At 37.7% G+C, this 17,927-nt stretch overlaps 2 protein-coding genes across 2 annotated transcripts; both read right to left on the bottom strand.

Moving 5' to 3' along the window:
* Positions 1–1,598: 1,598 nt before the first annotated feature.
* LOC113079178 (macrophage mannose receptor 1-like) lies at positions 1,599–16,364 on the bottom strand. The gene is made up of 5 exons (XM_026251384.1): positions 16,332–16,364; positions 4,360–4,398; positions 3,896–4,267; positions 2,385–2,717; positions 1,599–2,221 (listed from the first exon to the last, which is right to left on the bottom strand). The coding sequence occupies exons 2-5, from the start codon at positions 4,394–4,396 to the stop codon at positions 1,854–1,856; spliced, it is 1,110 nt and encodes a 369-aa protein (XP_026107169.1). The 5' UTR covers positions 4,397–4,398; positions 16,332–16,364; the 3' UTR covers positions 1,599–1,853.
* On the bottom strand, positions 14,330–16,155 carry LOC113079176 (macrophage mannose receptor 1-like). The gene is made up of 4 exons (XM_026251382.1): positions 16,119–16,155; positions 15,673–16,026; positions 14,862–15,203; positions 14,330–14,697 (listed from the first exon to the last, which is right to left on the bottom strand). Exons 1-4 carry the CDS (start codon positions 16,153–16,155, stop codon positions 14,330–14,332), a joined length of 1,101 nt encoding a protein of 366 aa, XP_026107167.1.
* Positions 16,365–17,927: the final 1,563 nt, after the last annotated feature.

Below are 17,927 nucleotides of genomic sequence, written 5' to 3'. Positions count from 1 at the left end.
AAAAGTACAATCTACAATTCATTTAAAAAAATGTCTGGAATATCCTTCCATAGGCTTGATTACAAAAGTGACCAAAATGGTGCCATACATAGAAATCATCTGGTGTTTGTTTTCAGTGCACTGTATTTGTGTTGAAGTGAATAAGACTAGACAACTAGGTAAGTCTTTCACACCCTCCTTACAATGCATGAATGTCTGAATGTTTTATCAAGAGGACAGAAAATACTGTTAGAGTTATATGAAAGCTGCCAGTATTCAAGGATCATTCAACAACAAGATATTGACATCCTGGTCTGTGGTTAAATGTTAACTTTATCTTATCTCTCATTTGTGTTTTCCGTTGCTGCCCGCTCATGATGTCAACGAACAACAAAGTTTTTCTTCGTTCAAACCCTGAAACAGATATATGAACTTAAACATGAACTATTAAGTCATACATGTATATACTTTTTTTTTTTTTATATATTCAGGGGTTCAGACACCAACAGAACCTTTTTGTGTTTTTGATTCATCCCTAAAAGTAAGATTAACCCCTTAACTGTCACTCACCTTTTTGAACATTTATAGACTTTATATTGCACGATCCAAACTTAAATTTGTATAATTCATGAATGAAAACATTTCGTAACATGATATTGATGTACCGTTTACATGGTAATGCAATGTCTGATTTTAAAATGGGTTTTAAAGGATGAATTTTGAGATTTTAAGTTTTCAGTCGATATATAATTTCAGATGATTTCTAAAATGTGATAGAGAAAAAGGCAACAAGAAAGTCTTTTTTTTTTTTAAACCAAGGTCAAAACTCCTGTTATAACGTAGATTTTTGAGGGTGCACTCTTGTCATAAATTAATCTATTACTTTACCTACATAATATTTTACAAAAAAAAAAAACATTGCTAAAATATATATTTTGGAGTCTTAGACCTTTCCAACCATGTATATAGTTTGACAAGATTAGATTAGATTTAATTGTAATACAGTGAAGTAAACCTAGGTGTCCTGTATTCGGGACGGGGTGACAGTAAAATTTAAAAAAGTTTTCAGGCACCAGGACCATAACCATGATGGGAGTTTTGAGTTGACTAAACCAAACCAATCCAACTAGACTTTGTTTGTATCATGATAGTGATCATCATCTGCTCAATCTTTGATTCTAAGTTCATGGAGCCAAACACAAGATATTGTATACCTTACCTTCACCTCTTCCTTTCTAACAATAACCCTGAATTCATTCTGCTGAGAAACAGAGCTCACACAATCTCAGTCAAAAAAGTATTAACTAAAGTTACTGTACATTTATAATACATAAAATATTTAAACATAAGATAGAGGTAGCCACACCATCGTACCCCAAAAAAAAAAAAAAAATATAACACTCAAAACACATAGAAAACATATTATACACTTCCGTCACATTGATTCATTTATTTTTACTTTGATTAGAGCACATTTGCTCATTATAAAACTAAAAGAAAACATTACAACAATGTATCTAATGATATAAATATGATATGTACCTCTAATAAAATTAAACTGACAGATGAATGTCTTAAAATTCTGCCGTTACTGAATAAAGCACAAAAGTACATTTTGAAAGAGTTTGTAAAAGCAAACACATTAAAAACAGCAGTTCTAACTGTAAGCCCTTAACCAAACACCACCTACACTGATTCATCCACCTGGAGAAATACAGACCATCTACACTTCACAGCTCAGTAATATATTACTGAAAGATTGCATGAACTATGTATATAACATTATCTGTAGAAAAATAGTACACATGTATTTAACCTGCACACCTTGAAAGAGGAAGATAATGGAAATAAACATTCAGGCATTCACATGTTCTTTACTCTTCATAAGTTGTGCAGATGAAGTTGAGTTTGTGAGTCTCAGGAAGGCTGATCCAGCGCTGATCTCCTCCAGACTGAACTGCTCCTTTTCTCTTCTCAAGTTTGCAGTCTTCTGGTTTGGTTCCGTTCCCCGGAGCCCAGTTCTGATAGCACACAGTCTCTCCACTCACCCAGAACCAGATGCCCACAGTGCAGGAGTGACGTAAACCCAACCACACCTCCGCAGTAGACGCACGTTTAGCCACGTTCATCACATGACGCTGCATCTCTTCTGAATGAACCGAGACCAGATCCACATGATTCTGTCTGCAGTATCTCAGAGCTTCAGACCACGTCACATTCTCTCGGATCACAATCAGTTTATCTGGAAACCAAACCAAACACAAGCAGAAACTAGAGAGAGACTGATCTAAAACAACATCAGAACAAACACTGGGGATGAATTTGTCATGTCAGACATGTAGAGTGAACTTTAAGAGATCTGGAGGTGATGATGGAGTGTGTGTGTTTAGTGAAGATCTACTCACCTTCATAACACACAAAAGGATATTGATTGGTGCAAGAGACGTCAAACCATTTTCTCTGAGCATTAAGAGCTGTACAGTTTTCATTTCCTCCCCAATTATTAGGTTCACCAGTGTCCCAGTCTCTGAATGAAGAGTTTCTCTGATCTGACCACTGCCATGAGTCTCTGAACAGACCGATCCAGATCAGTGATCCTGATAACTGTCTGTCACTAATGATCTGCTCAACCTGTTGATTCTCGTTCTGGTTCCTCACACTGACCAGATCAATGTGTTTCTGTCTGCAGTAACTCTGAGCATCTCTCCATTTCATCGCCTGATTGACTAAGACAAGTTCTGTGTTTGCTTTAAGAAAAACAGATGAGAAAATATTAATGAATCAGTTTGTTCATTATTCTTAAGATGCTTCATGGTTATCATCAGAAACACATCATTTAAAGACTGATTTTGTGTTGAGATACTGAAAGCTGAATGTATCTCACAGCTCACAGTGTTCAGGAGGTTTGTCACAGACTCTGAAGCTACTGATCACAAATTTGTATTTGTTTTGAAACATCTACTTTAAAAATACTAATTTCTGACAATAAAAATCTCCAAAACAAAATATTGTAATATGGGTAAAAGTGAACACAATAAAATTGCATCGATGAGACAAGAACTGAACCAGAGTTTTGTTCGTAAACATCAAGAAGAGGCAGAATTCTATTAGTTATTAATGACGCTCATGTTTGATTAAACCAGTACAATTATATTATTATTTTATATTTTTCAAAATACAAAACCAAATATATATATATATACTGTATGTGTGTGTGTTATAAATTATTTAACACAGTTTTAATAATACTTGAAAGGGTTATGTTGATTTCCTACACCAGAGATCCCAATTTAATTATTAATTAATTATTAATTATAAATAAATGTATAAATAAATTATGAATTATGATTAATAAACACTTGCCAAAACAATTGTTTTGAAATTTTTCTATTCATCATTTATAAATATTGCTGAAAAAAATAGAAATAAAGTTATGCTCTAATCGCAGATTTTCACATTTCTCCAAAGTGACAAAAAAATCAATATGACGTGACGTGACATTCAGTGAAGTATGGTGACCCATACTCAGAATTAAAATTCTCTCTCTCCTCTCTCTCTCTCTCTCTCTCTCTCTCTCTCCAGGCCAACATTAGTTTGTCTCTACAGAAACTGACTTCAGCTCGTTTATATGTATGACCACATTAAAATGTAGAAGTGATTAGTATTGTGTCAGAACGGTGTACAGCAGTGGCCAACATCTGTTCTGGAGAGTCACAGTCCTGCAGAGTTTCACTCCAACCCTAATCAAACACACCAGAACCAGCAAATCAAGCTCTTCAGGATCAGCTGATAATCACAAGCTGAAGCAGGTTGGATAGAAACTTCACAGGGCAGTGGACCTCCAGGAGCAGGGTCAAAAACTCTGTGCTTCTTTTTATACATTAATGTTTTTTTCATTGTAGGGAGATGCACTTACTGTTATTGGAGGAATTGCAAATGCAACTTAGGGACATATTACATTCCACAGCATACCAATGTCCACCTGACATCATAACACATTCTTTTTCATCACCAAGATTTGGTTTTCCAGTAGCCCAATCCAGATAGAGCGCAGGTTCACCTGAAGACCAGTGCCATTCATCACGACTCGTCTTCTGCAGCCCAATCCAGATATTCTGAACACTTCCATCATTCACACTCTTCTTCAGCTCGTTCGTGTCGTTCATGTTGTCAGCGGTGGCCAGATCTGTGTATTTCTCTCTGCAGTATCTCTGAGCTTCAGTCCAGGTCTTGTTCTCATTTATAAAGTGATACTGACGCTGAACACATTCAGATACGGAGCAGAGAGCTGTGAAAGAGAGACGCTGCTTTAATGCTTTTCATAACAGGATCAAACCTAATGAAACTAGAAATCATGAATAAAACCACAAACACACTCACCAATGAGAAGAAGAATGAAATACAGAGTCTGGTCCATTTCTGAGGAAGAAATGCATTAAAAACTCAAATACACTCATTTTCATCTTAGAGTAAAACATTATGAATGAGCAATACATACATTAAAAAAAAGATCTTAGCGGCATGACAGGATTCAAATCAGATAATACCATATCAAATAATATTAACCTCTCAAAGTCTAATTCTAGTCAAAGAATGAACTTATAAGATATTCTTACTTTAGAGGTTGTGTTTCTGTCCTGAGTCTGATGTTTCTGTCCTCAGCTTCAAACTGTGTAATGATTATTATATCTGCTCTCATCACTCATTTAGCATCACATTATTTGTTTACTAGTCTAAAAACCTTATTTCATATTCACTTCCTCTATATTTGTGTATATCTCTTTCCATTAATTTCCATACTTACATCTGACTTACGTCAGTCAGTATCAGTCAATATTAAAATGAACATTATTTAACAGAATTACATACTTATAAACATTATTTAATTAACATTTTAACACTTAAAACCTCAGTTTGAGGCACCATTGTGTGAGATGATAGAATACTTGTGATTATTGTGAGAAGGGTTTTAGAAATAATAATAAAAAAGACAAGATGAAGAGGATTTGGAGAGGTATTTGCATCTCTGACGTGAAACAGAAGCATAAACAATGAGTGTATTATTTTAGTCACATTTGATTACATGTCATTCAGTCTTATTCATTAGTTTTGTTTTATTGCAGAAAAATGAGACTGTAAATGTGTCTCAATACAAAGGTCCAGTGCCTCAAAGTTCACAAAGATTGAACTTAATGTTGTTAAATGTTGTTAAACTTCCTTTTTGCATCAGCAGCCGTTCCCGCCATCCTCCTGTTGCATAGCAACAGTGTGACAGCTGCCACAGCAGAGACATTTCTGACAGACTTAAACAACTATAAAAAAAAAATCAACACCAAAATCATCCTAAAACAACACTGTAACAAACTTCTGTAGTTTACAAAACACTATTACTGTATATAAACAAATGTTTACTGTAGAACCTGCTTACACAACACATTATCAGTTCTAACTCACTGACACTTGGTCAGGATCCTTTAGCATCACTGTTTGACGCTCAACATACCCCTTTAGCATCATTTTCAATGCTCAGGGGTATCCTTTTAGCATCACTTTTTGACATGCAGGGTCCTCAATTCTTTCCAGTTGTTTGTCTTAGTTTAATGGTTTGCATGCATTTGAAATTAATAATAATAATTTTATATAAATGTATGCTTTGACTGGAATACAACCCCAGTTTTACCCTAAACCTATAACTTCTGAACAATATAAAATACGACAGGAAAATAAAAGCACAGTCACAGGTATTTGCAAAAACTGACGTAAATAAAAATGCTGAGACTATTTACTGTACATGAAAAATTACAGCTCAACATATATGCAATGATGGCAACATTATTACCCAATATATATTACCAAAGTCATGATAATAAAATTCCCAGTGCCTTTCACATCGGCATGTTGATGCCAAGGATTTTTATCTAAACTAATGGAGAACCTGCACATCAAAAAATGACCTAAAGGTGTACCCTGTGTGTCAGAAAGTGATGCCAAGGGGTCCTGACTAAGCGTCAATATGTGACGAGCTGGGAGTGAGAATGTTTTCTGAAGCACGAGGGAACCACAGACAGACAGAGGGAGAGATTGAAAATATCTGTGAAAACACCGGCTAGTTGGACTGTGCATGCTCTGAGCACAAGGCTTAGGATGCCATCGGGACCCGCAGCCTTACAGATATTTAAACATTGGAAGGATCGGGTTACATCCGCGACAGAGACAGAGAGTGCACTCACATCTTCTGCAGCAGCCATGGGAGTGCTCTCTGTGTGGGCAGTGCTGTGAGCCTCGAAACGAGCATAAAAGTTATTAAGCTCATCCGGTAGAGCGGTGTCGATGTTCACAGAAGCTGGTTTATTCCCTTTACAGTCTGTGATGTTGTTGATGCCCTGCCACATGCTTCTTAATGGCATCTACGCTAATATTAGTCTGTTTCTCTCTTATTCCGAGGGTCACCGTAGCCACCAGATCCAGTCTGTATCCAGATCAGAGGGTCACTGCAGTCACCTGGATCCAGTACGTATCCAGACCAGATGGTGGATCAGCACCTAGAAAGGACCTCTACATCCCTGAAAGACAGCGGCGACCAGGACAACTAGAGCCCCAGATAAAGATCCCCTGTAAAGACCTTGTCTCAGAGGGCCACCAGGACAAGACCACAGGAAACAGATGATTCTTCTGCACAATCTGACTTTGCTGCAGCCTGGAATTGAACTACTGGTTTCGTCTGGTCAGAGGAGAACTGGCCCCCAATTGAGCCTGGTTTCTCCCAAGGATTTTTTCTCCATTCTGTCACCGATGGAGTTTTGGTTCCTTGCTGCTGTCGCCTCTGGCTTGCTTAGTTGGGGTCACTTCATCTACAGCGATATCATTGACTTGATAGCAAATAAATGCACAGACACTATTTAAACTGAACAGAGATGACATCACTGAATTCAATGATGAACTGCCTTTAGCTGTCAATTTGCATTATTGACACACTGTTTTCCTAATGAATGTTGTTCAGTTGCTTTGACGCAATGTATTTTATTTAAAGCGCTATATAAATAAAGGTGACTTGACTTGACTTGATGTGTTGGAAATATTTTGGAGTTTTTGTTCTGAATTTGGCTTTGTTAAAGTCCCCCGTGACAAATGCCACATCTGGGTACGCGGTTTCCAGAGATGTATAAAGTACTAGAGACCCATACTTGAGTAAAAGTACAAGTGCTCTATCAAAAAAGTGACTTGAGTAGAAGTAGAAGTGCTCTTTAAGCACCACACTTAAGTAGAAGTACTAAAGTATTCAACATTTTTTGTACTTAAGTATTGCAAGTAGTCTATTTTAAAATTTACTACTCAAGTACTGAAAGTAAAAGTAGAAGTATTGTGATATGTAGCTATTAAAGAAAGTAGTCAAAAGTTTGAACATATTGTTTTTACTATTTCAAATGATTAACCTAAAGGACAATCATAATTCCTTTGACTGTAACTTCTTGTAAACAAAAAACGGTTACTAGGGTTAGTTAGCCCAATTTGCAAAATTATGTCATTAATAACTTACCCTCATGTTGTTTCAAACCCGTAAGACATCAGAGGGTCATTTAGAATTTTTTGAAGCATCGAAAATACATTTTGGTCCAAAAATAGCAAAAACTATGACTTTATTCAGCATTGTCTTCTCTTACATGTCTGTTTTAAGCATAGACAGTAAAATAAATGGACACAGCGACCCCATTGGAACTCAATTGAGACGAATGAAGCCCAGTTTTAGCGTTTTTTAGCACTTCCGTTTCTGACGCGCAGACTCAAACGAAGCTTGACGACGTCAGCAACCTGTCTGGCAGATGTAAATCTTCTAGTAGCTGTGCGTGAAAACTGCCATCGTTAATCTTGCAGAGACGGCGAGCTTGAGCGGGGAGTTCTTTGTCGTGAGTGAGTAGGAGTAAGTATTCTGATTAATTATTTTGTATAGTATTTTAAAATGTAACGACAGTACACCATATTAAGTTAATTGCCTGCGAGCTTCTCCTCCTGTCTGTACGGTAATGCGACAGAGAGCCGAGTGGTTATGACGCAATCGTTAGCCTATTTTTTACAAAATCTGTTTATACGGGGCCATATGGTAACATAGAAGGTAATGGAGCCCTTTATACATTGTCGTGTATCTTTAGAAATAAATAATGGACAAACAGAGTCTTTTAACGCCTCAGATGTAAAGTTATTCGCTGTCAAAGTGACGCCAAAATGAATGGGAGTCAATGGGAATGCTAACGCAAGTGAAGTTCTGCTAAAAGATGGCAGCCCCCACCCGACTTCAACTTCCGGTCGAGTTCCTTGCCCCTTGGTTTTAAGACAAAGCAGTTTGTGATATCCGGTTCGCGTACGAATCATTCGATGTAACCGGATCTTTTTTTGAAACAGTTCACCAAATCGAACTGAATCGTTTTAAACGGTTCGCGTCTCCAATACGGATTAATCCACAGATGAACTTGTTTAATGTGTCTGACACTCCCCCTGAGTTAAAACAAACCAATAACCCGGAGTAAATCATTGACTCAAACAGTACTCTGACTGAACTGCTGTGAAGAGAGAACTGAAGATGAACACCGAGCCGAGCCAGATAATGATTCGTTCACGAGTCAAGAACCGTTTCTGTCAGACGCGTCCGATTCGTGAACCGAGGAGCTGATGATACGGCGCATGTGTGATTTAGCGTGAAGCAAACCGACACACAGAGCGTCTGAAACGAACTGATTCTTTTGGTGATTGATTCTGAACTAATTCTGTGTTAATGTTATTAGCCCAGGTGCAGTCAACGGCAATGACGCCATTGCGTCGAGCGCAAAAGAATCGGTGAACGGTTTTCTTCAACTGGTTTATTGAATCGAACTGCCAGAAAGAACTAACGTTACTGGTCATCCGAGAACCGATGCAACCGGTTCTTGACTCGTGAACGAGTCATTATCTGGCTCGGCTCGGTGTTCATTTCTCTCTTCACAGCAGTTCAGTCAACACGCGCAGTCTTCTTAATCGCTTGATTCGCTCAGTGATGTGCCAGCTTCATCTAACCTGCCATCTACAGTTCTGGCAGTGGTTTGTAATGGAATGATTCGTAACATTTTTATAATTGTAACGAGTAACGATGGAGCACATGAAAAAAATATCGGAGTAAAAGTATTAAACTCAGCGAAAATATGTACCGAAGTAAAAGTGGAAGTAGGAGAAAAAAATAATACTCCAGTAAAGTACAGATACCGCCTTTTAGTACTTAAGTACAGTAGCGAAGTAGTTCTACTTCGTTACTATACATCTCTGGCGGTTTCCTGCTCACTTATATCCCGATACAGTTCATTGAGTGCCTGGTCTGTGTTGGCTTGAGGAGGAATGTAAACAGCTGTGAATATGACCGCTGTAAATTCCCTTAGTAGCCAGAATGGTCGACACAGAAGCATATGAAATTCCAGATCGTAGGCTGGTAGTGTAGTGTAGTTCCAGTAGTGTAGGCTGGTACATCACCACAGTTTTCAGTATGCTAATAGTCGAGCCAAAGTTGTTGCATGCAGTGGAGAAGAGTCCCGGGGTGTCCTGCATGTCATAAGAACTTCACTTATTCAGGGCGGAGTCATCAGCAAACATGGCGTAATGTTAGGATAAACACATAGTCTGGCCACATGGACCTTGATATTATCTACTTCATGCTGAACAGTGTGGGGGCAAACACACAGCTTTGCTTCTCTCCATTTATAACTGTTAAAGCTAGATCTCTATCATCAAGCACACAATGCTGTTGTGGAATTGGCATGCTATGCAAATTAATCTTTCAGGGTAACCAAACTTACTCATGATCTTCAAAAGCCCCTCACAACTTACGGTATTGAATGCCATGGTTGAGTCTATGATTTCAGTGTTAAGGTCAGTGTTTCCTGTCACTTCTCTTGAGGTTGTTGGGCAGCAGATATCATGTTTACTGTTCCTCGTTGTCTCCTGAAGTCACATTGACTCTCGTGGAGTAAACCCTGCTCTAAGTGCACAGTGAGGATTTTTCCTGAGATACTTTGGTGATTAGTCTTTTTCCTTTGTGTTTGTAAAGGTGCACTTTGGTGTCATTGAAGTCTTGAGGAGAGTAGCTTGTGCCCACAGTGTTTGGAATATCGTTATTTCTGCTAATTTTGCAGGCATGACTTAGATCTCAGATAAAAGATGCTTATGTTTGCATATAAATACATCCTCATTCATTTGTTTATGTCCAGACCAAATTTAGACATTCAGGCTGGACAATATTTGCATCTCTGATTTGAAACATTGGGATAAACAGTGAGTGTTATTGTATTTATTTACATTTCATTCAGTCTAATATATCGGTTTTATTGCAAAAACAGGAAAGTTACACTGTAACTGCTTCTCCTTTAAAGTCCACGAAGGTGAAAGTTGCCGTTGTTAAATGAGATTATGGTCTTTGATGATTTCCTGTTTGTATTGTGTGTGACAGCTGCCATCAGGTACACAGATATTTCTGACAGACTTTACACACAAAAATGTCAGAATTGTATTTCTTCCAGGTAAAATAATTTTGGTTATTTTTACAGGCAAGTCATTAAGAACAGGTTCTTATTTACAATGGTGGCCTGACAAGTGGAATGACCACTTAGGTAAAGGGAAGTAGGGCTAAAATAAATACAGAACATTAGAAACACAGGTTAGCATTTACATAAATACATATTAAAACATCAAACATCATCAATCTATTTACTGTATAAAAAAAAAAAAAAAAAAAAAATAATAATAATAATAATAATAATAAAATACTTAGATAATTATGTACTGAAGCAACTGCATTTGTCCGTGAACAAGTATGATATACTAGTTTTGAAGGATGAAACTGGAATTAGTTTATCTAGTTTGACAATGTTTTGCAGAGCATTCCAATCGTGAGCGGCAGCAGATTGAAAAGATGTAAGACCAAACGCAGAATTAGTTTTTGGGAATGTTTAGTTGAATATGAAGTGAGGACCGAGTGTTATATGTGATGGGCTTTGGCTGTAGCAGGTGACCTAAGAAGGGAGGTGAGTGGCCGAGAAGTGTCTTGTAAATGAAGGTGAACCAGTGAATTTTACGGCGATTGTGAAGGGAGGGCCAGTTAACAGATGAATATAAAGCACAGTGGTGTGTATTGAAGGGTGCATTTGTGGCAAAACTGATAGCAGAATGATAAAGAGCATCATGTTTTGAAAGAGAGGACTTGCAAGCAACCCTGTATTTAGTGTCTCCATAGTGTAACATGGGTAGAATGGTCATTTGAATGAGAGTAAGTCTGGCGGAGGTGGTGAATGAAGAGCGGTTTCTGTAAAGGAAACCAAGCTTGGCTTTGACCTTTGATTGAAGCTTTGATATGTGAATGGTGAAAGAAAGTGAAGTTTCCAACCAGATGCCCAAGTAGTTATATACAGTGACTTGTTCTAGAATAGTCCCCTTGCAGGTAGTGATGTTAAGTACAGGAGGAGGCGTAGTACCCTTATGGTAAAACCACATTATTTTTGATTTGGAGGTATTGAGAGTGAGTTTGAGATGTGTAAAAGACTGCTGTAGTTGGTAAAAGCTATCTTGCAGGGTAGCTTGAACAGCCTCAGGGGAGGAACCTTTGGCATAAAGGATTGTATCATCAGCATATAAGTGAATGAGTGAATTACCAACTGCCTCGGGAATGTTATTAATATAAATTAAGAATAGTTTAGGGCCAAGGATGGAGCCTTGGGGGACACCCCTGGTAACTGGGAGAGAATGGGAGAAGCAGTTTTCAAATCGTACACGTTGAACCCGGTGAGACAGATAATTTGAGTACCAAACCAGAGAGTGATCAGTGACACCAATGCTGCTGAGTCTGTGGATGAGTGTATTGTGGTCCATGGAGTCAAAAGCTTTTGCAAGGTCAATGAAAATAGCAGCACAGTGTTGTTTGTTATCTAACACAGTTGTAATATCATCGAGCACTTTAGTGGTAGCTGTAACACAACCATACCCTGATCGGAAGCCAGACTGTGCCCCGGAGATGATACAGTTCACATTAAGATGATTGATTAGTTGTTTGTTGACAAGTTTTTCCAGAATTTTAGACACACAAGGCAAGACGGTGATTGGCCTGTAATTGTTTAGGTCAGCCTGATCACCACCCTTATACAGGGGAAGCACAACCTCTTCTTTCCAAGCAGGTGGAATCTCGGCTGTATGGAGGGAGAGATTAATGAGGGCTGTGAGAGGAGCCGCAATGACAGGGGCAGCTATTTTAATTAAAAAGGCGGCAAGATCATCTGACCCAGCTACTTTATTGGGGTCCAGAGCGGTCAATTCCTTCAGGACTTCTCCCATTAAAACAGGCCGAATAGAAAAACTGTGAGAAGGGGCTTAAAGGCTACAGGTATTAGAAGCTGCTGGGGCTGTAGCATTACGGTTTAGTGCATTGGAAACAAAGCCAGAATTTATGAAGTGGTGATTAAATGCTTCAGCCATGGAATTTTTATTAGTGACAACAATGTCATCCACTTTTAGGGACAATGGTATGGTCCGGGGTTTGTTTTCAAGCTGTTTTACCATATTCCAAAATGCTTTTGGATTCGCACCACAAAGTGTGAACTGTTTTTTAAAGAATCCAGCTTTAGCCTCCCTCACTGCTTGTGTGGCCTTATTCCTAATTTGGCGAAATAAAAGGTTGTCTTCGACAGAATGTGTCTTACGTGCTTTGCGCCAGGCTGTATTTTTTTGCTGAAGCAGAACAGCTAAATCACGATTAATCCATGGGCTGTTGTGGTTTTTTATGCATATATTTTTGTTTGGGGCATGTTTGTTGATCACAGCAGTAAGAAGATCTCTAAACAACAACCATGCGTCATTCACGGTGGGAATGAGGCTGACTCTATACCAGTTTACATTGGTCAGATCACGTAAGAAGGTTTGAGCATCAAAATGTTTCAGAATGTGTTTAGTAGTGATTACGAGAGGCTGTTTGACAGAAGTTTGTTTCCTAAAACAGGCAATGAAACAGTGGTCATGAGGTCACTGCAAAAAACACCTGAAAGGTACATGAGTGGGGCGTTTGTAAAAACAACATCTATCAGTATCTAGTTGGTAGGTTTATGATTTGATGAAGATTTAGGCAGTCAAATTGTTGTACAACATTCTCAGGGGGCTTAAGCATCTCCCAGTTTAGATCGCCAAGTATGATCAACTCGGACCTGGTAAAAGGTGCAATGAAAAGCTGTTTGATAATTTAATGTTAAGAACAAGAAGATCATACTGTTTAGGTATAAACTTTGCCAGGGCTATACTACATTGAAGATATTCTTTGGTGAAGATTGCCACCCCCCCACCCTTAGATGACCTATCCTGCCGAAACAGGTTGTAACCAGATAAATGTAGGTCAGGGTAGGGAATAGAGTTACGCAACCATGTCTCAGTCATTACTAAAACATTGATTGTGCATGAAGTAACGCAAGGTACTGAGAGATATGAGAAAAGTGCGGAAAGGATGCAAAATAGTTTGAGTATATCCATGGTTCAACAGAAGAAGACAAAAAGTCAGCGAAAAGTCCTAATTCCAGAGTGACAGATTATTAATTTGATCTAATTAGCAACATATAGTCATCAGTTTATTTCTCATTTTTTAACAGTGCTAATTTTATTTATTTATTTTGTCCTGCAATGGAGTCACCGTTCCAATCAAACATATTTATGAATTATGATTGAAACCAAGTTGGATTTTATAATTCTGGTGTTGGGAAACGGTCAAAGAAAGAGATGAGATTGCTGGTTGTACAGGAGTTTATTTGAGCTGCTGTTTTTGACACATTCTTTAATATTTAGTGTAAAATACTTCTAGAAATGTTATACCCAACATTCACTCCTCAAAGAATAAACATTAGTTAATTTAGCTAAGACGCACAATGTTGGTGCTCACTGATTCATATTCAACAAGTCATTTCTAATCTTAAAACATTGATACATGAAACTCAATATAAGAGAGAGAAGTATCTGCAGTATCATAAACAGATCCTTAAAACACAAATGAATTTAATAAACCTCATATCACACACTTCAGTTATTTTATTTGTATCATGATAAAATAGAAACTATTATAAATGTATATCTAATTGAGAGTCTATGATGTTCTTTGACCGTCACAAAACTCAGTGAAGTTACTAAATGACACACACACACACATGCGCTGAGTAAGCACAGTGTTTCTGTATTTTTAACCCTCAGGTGCGACTGCCTGTTGACACAAATATTATTCAAATTATTCCTTTACAAAGTGGTGAATGAAAGTTTATAGGGAGTAAACACACAAGCTCTTCTTATCTTACATAAAGTTCTGTGTTTCATTTCACTCTGAATATCTGCTACAGATGAAGTTGAGTTTGTGAGTCTCAGGAAGGCTGATCCAGCGCTGATCTCCTCCAGACTGAACTGCTCCAGATCTCACTGTGTGTTCACAGTCCTCCTCTGATGAGCCGTTCCCTGGAGCCCAGTTCTGATAGCACACAGTCTCTCCACTCACCCAGAACCAGATGCCCAAAATACAGGAGTGACCTAAACCCAACCACACCTCCGCAGTAGACGCACGTTTAACCACGTTCATCACACGACGCTGCATCTCTTCTGAATGAACCGAGACCAGATCCACATGTTTCTGTCTGCAGTATCTCAGAGCTTCAGACCACGTCACATTCTCTCGGATCACAATCAGTTTATCTGGAAACCAAACCAAGCACAAGCAGAAACTAGAGAGAGACTGATCAAAAACAACATGCAGAACAAACACTGGGGATGAATTTGTCATGTCAGACATGTAGAGTGAACTTTAAGAGATCTGGAGGTGATGATGGAGTGTGTGTGTTTAGTGAAGATCTACTCACCTTCATAACACACAAAAGGATATCGATTGGTGCAAGAGACGTCAAACCATTTTCTCTGAACATTGACAGCTGCACAGTTTTCATTACCTCGCCAATTATTAGGTTCACCAGTGTCCCAGTCTCTGAATGAAGAGTTACTCTGATCTGACCACTGCCATGAGTCTCTGAACAGACCGATCCAGATCCGTGATCCTGATAACTGTCTGTCACTAATGATCTGCTCAACCTGTTGATTCTCGTTCTGGTTCCTCACACTGACCAGATCAATGTGATTCTGTCTGCAGTAACTCTGAGCGTCTCTCCAGGTCATCGCCTGATTGACTAAGACAAGTCCTGTGTTTGCTTTAAGAAAAAAATAGAGAAAATTGATCATTCAGTTTGTTCATTATTCTTATGCTGCTTTATGGTTTGTATCTGAACAGAAGCAGCGATGGAAACATCAGAAACATGTCATTCAACTTGAGCTGCTTCTGAAGCTAGTGATATATTGAATATTCACAATATATTCAGGATTATTTTAAAGATGTAACATATTTAACATGAAGTAACTTCTGGGAACATCCTGATTATTATAAAGCTCTTATATGTCTCTCTAGAACACTGGATTCAGACACAAAGAGTCGGATTAGAGAATTATCAAACAGAGGACATTGTTACACTGCAGCTAAATGTTGACTAGTCCCTGAAACATTTACTTGGACAGTAGATTAGTAATTTAGAAATTAATGAAAATTGCAATAAATTACAATAAAATCTTTAAATGTACATCTATAAATGAAGTGTTGTTGTGATTTTAAATATCTGCACTCACTTTTGTTGCAGATGAAATATCGTCCATCACTACATGACAAATCCTCAAATTTTCCGTTTGTCATCATACCACAATCTTTCTTTTCTGGTTGTCCAGGAGCCCAGTTCAGATAGAGCGCAGGTTCACCTGAAGACCAGTGCCATTCATCACGACTCGTCTTCTGCAGCCCAATCCAGATATTCTGAACACTTCCATCATTCACACTCTTCTTCAGCTCGTTCGTGTCGTTCATGTTGTCAGCGGTGGCCAGATCTGTGTATTTCTCTCTGCAGTATCTCTGAGCTTCAGTCCAGGTCTTCTCCTCATTTATAAAGTGATACTGACGCTGAACACATTCAGATACGGAGCAGAGAGCTGTGAAAGAGAGACGCTGCTTTAATGCTTTTCATAACAGGATCAAACCTAATGAAACTAGAAATCATGAATAAAACCACAAACACACTCACCAATGAGAAGAAGAATGAAATACAGAGTTTGATCCATTTCTGAGGAAGAAATGCATAAAAACTAATACACTAGTTTTCATCTAAGAGTAAAACATTGTGAATAAAAAAAATAAAATCATCTTAATGTCAAAACAGGATTCACAACAATTCAGATAATATTAACCTCTCAAAGTCTAATTCTAGTCAAAGAATGAACTTATGAGATATTCTTACTTTAGAGGTTGTGTGTTTCTGTCCTGAGTCTGATGTTTCTGTAGCTTCAAACTGTGTAATGATTATTATATCTGCTCTCGTCACTCATTTAGCATCACATTATTTGTTTACTAGTCTAAAAAGCCTATTTCATATTCACTTCCTCTATATTTGTGTATCTGACCATCTCTTTCCATTAATTTCCATACTGACATCTGTGTCAGTCAGTATCAGTCAATATGAAAATTAACGTTATTTAACAGAATTATGTAACCCTGATGTTATATTTGTCATTGTATATATTTACTGAGGGTGCAATTATGATAAAATGCTTCATTTAATTTATTTATTTATTTTTTATTTGAAATGTTTAATATGTTTTTTTTTTTTTTCCTTTATTAGAGTTTGGTTGGGGAGTACAGGTGAAAAACGTTGCAAACATCATTTTGGGTTGTGAGTTGATGTGCATTGGCATGTGATGTGCATAAGAGCCTGACAAGTTTGTGAGCCAATCAGATCAAAGGAAGAAAAAGAGCAGCATGGGTGATGGTTCTGATTGTGAACGAACAATTAATAAAGTAGAACAAATGAGCAGTGGAGATGATAAAGAGGGGGAAAGAGAAATCAAGGACCTAATTACTTTTGCTATTCAGTCAGAACAAACTCATCCTGTTAAATTATCGAGAGCAATTCAGAAAGAGATAGGAGTAGTGAAAGCTGTAGCTTGTCTAAACAATGGAAGAATAATGATTAAATTTAAGAAAAGCGAAAACAAAATTCTGAAAATAAAAACGTTGGCAGGAGGAAAGATATCATGCACAGAAATAGGTAATGGAATCAGAGGGGTTATTTCAGGAGTACCTCTTAATGTAAGTGTGGATTCAATTCAAGTTTATTTGTATAGCGCTTTTTACAAAACAAATCGTTACAAAGCAACTTTACAGAAAATTATGTTTCTACAATATTTAGTAGTAGCTAGTAGTTTGTGCACATTTGACAGGATTTTAGAAAAAATAAAAATAATAATAATAATACAAGACGTAGTCAGCTAGACGATGAACTATCAATATTATTAATTAAGTTATTATATGATTCAGTCACACATTTAGCAATAATTGTTAGTTCTGTTTGTTGATTCAGGGTTAGCATCATCTGGGGTCCTCTGAGGGTCAGCATCATCTCTTCTCAGGTGTTCTGGATCCAGACTGGAGCTTGGCGAAACATAGAAACAAAATACAGACATCATTAGCATAGCTGCTGATCCAACAAAGTAAAATTAGTTTAACCCAAGCTAATGAATAAAAATGCACCTTTGAACAGATGCAACTACACTCACAATTAAAAAGATACATTATTCGAATGCTTGGCGAAAGAGATGTGTTTTTAATCTAGATTTAAACAGAGAGAGTGTGTCTGAACCCCGAACATTATCAGGAAGGCTATTCCAGAGTTTGGAAGCCAAATGTGAGAAAGCTCTACCTCCTTTAGTGGACTTTGCTATCCTAGGAACTACCAAAAGTCCAGCGTTTTTAAAATAAACTTGAATTGAATTGGATGATATTAAAGGAAATCTAAGTGGATGCACAGTTATCTCTACTAGAAGACTGCATATGTGGA

The sequence above is a fragment of the Carassius auratus genome, unplaced genomic scaffold (genome assembly GCF_003368295.1).
Source record: "Carassius auratus strain Wakin unplaced genomic scaffold, ASM336829v1 scaf_tig00027279, whole genome shotgun sequence".
Classification (NCBI taxonomy): domain Eukaryota; kingdom Metazoa; phylum Chordata; class Actinopteri; order Cypriniformes; family Cyprinidae; genus Carassius; species Carassius auratus.
This window is presented reverse-complemented; position numbering and strand designations above follow the sequence as displayed.

What these genes read in the sequence shown, in the direction of transcription:
- LOC113079176 (XM_026251382.1), bottom strand. Translation starts at nt 16,155, where the DNA reads ATGGATCAAACTCTGTATTTCATTCTTCTTCTCATTG. An exon ending in TTTCATTCTTCTTCTCATTG is followed by an intron (nt 16,027 to 16,118) that starts GTGAGTGTGTTT and finishes TCTCTTTCACAG; the next exon opens with CTCTCTGCTCCGTATCTGAA. An exon ending in ATATTTCATCTGCAACAAAA is followed by an intron (nt 15,204 to 15,672) that starts GTGAGTGCAGAT and finishes TTTTTCTTAAAG; the next exon opens with CAAACACAGGACTTGTCTTA.
- LOC113079178 (XM_026251384.1), bottom strand. Translation starts at nt 4,396, where the DNA reads ATGGACCAGACTCTGTATTTCATTCTTCTTCTCATTG. An exon ending in TTTCATTCTTCTTCTCATTG is followed by an intron (nt 4,268 to 4,359) that starts GTGAGTGTGTTT and finishes TCTCTTTCACAG; the next exon opens with CTCTCTGCTCCGTATCTGAA. An exon ending in TCCTTTTGTGTGTTATGAAG is followed by an intron (nt 2,222 to 2,384) that starts GTGAGTAGATCT and finishes TTTGGTTTCCAG; the next exon opens with ATAAACTGATTGTGATCCGA.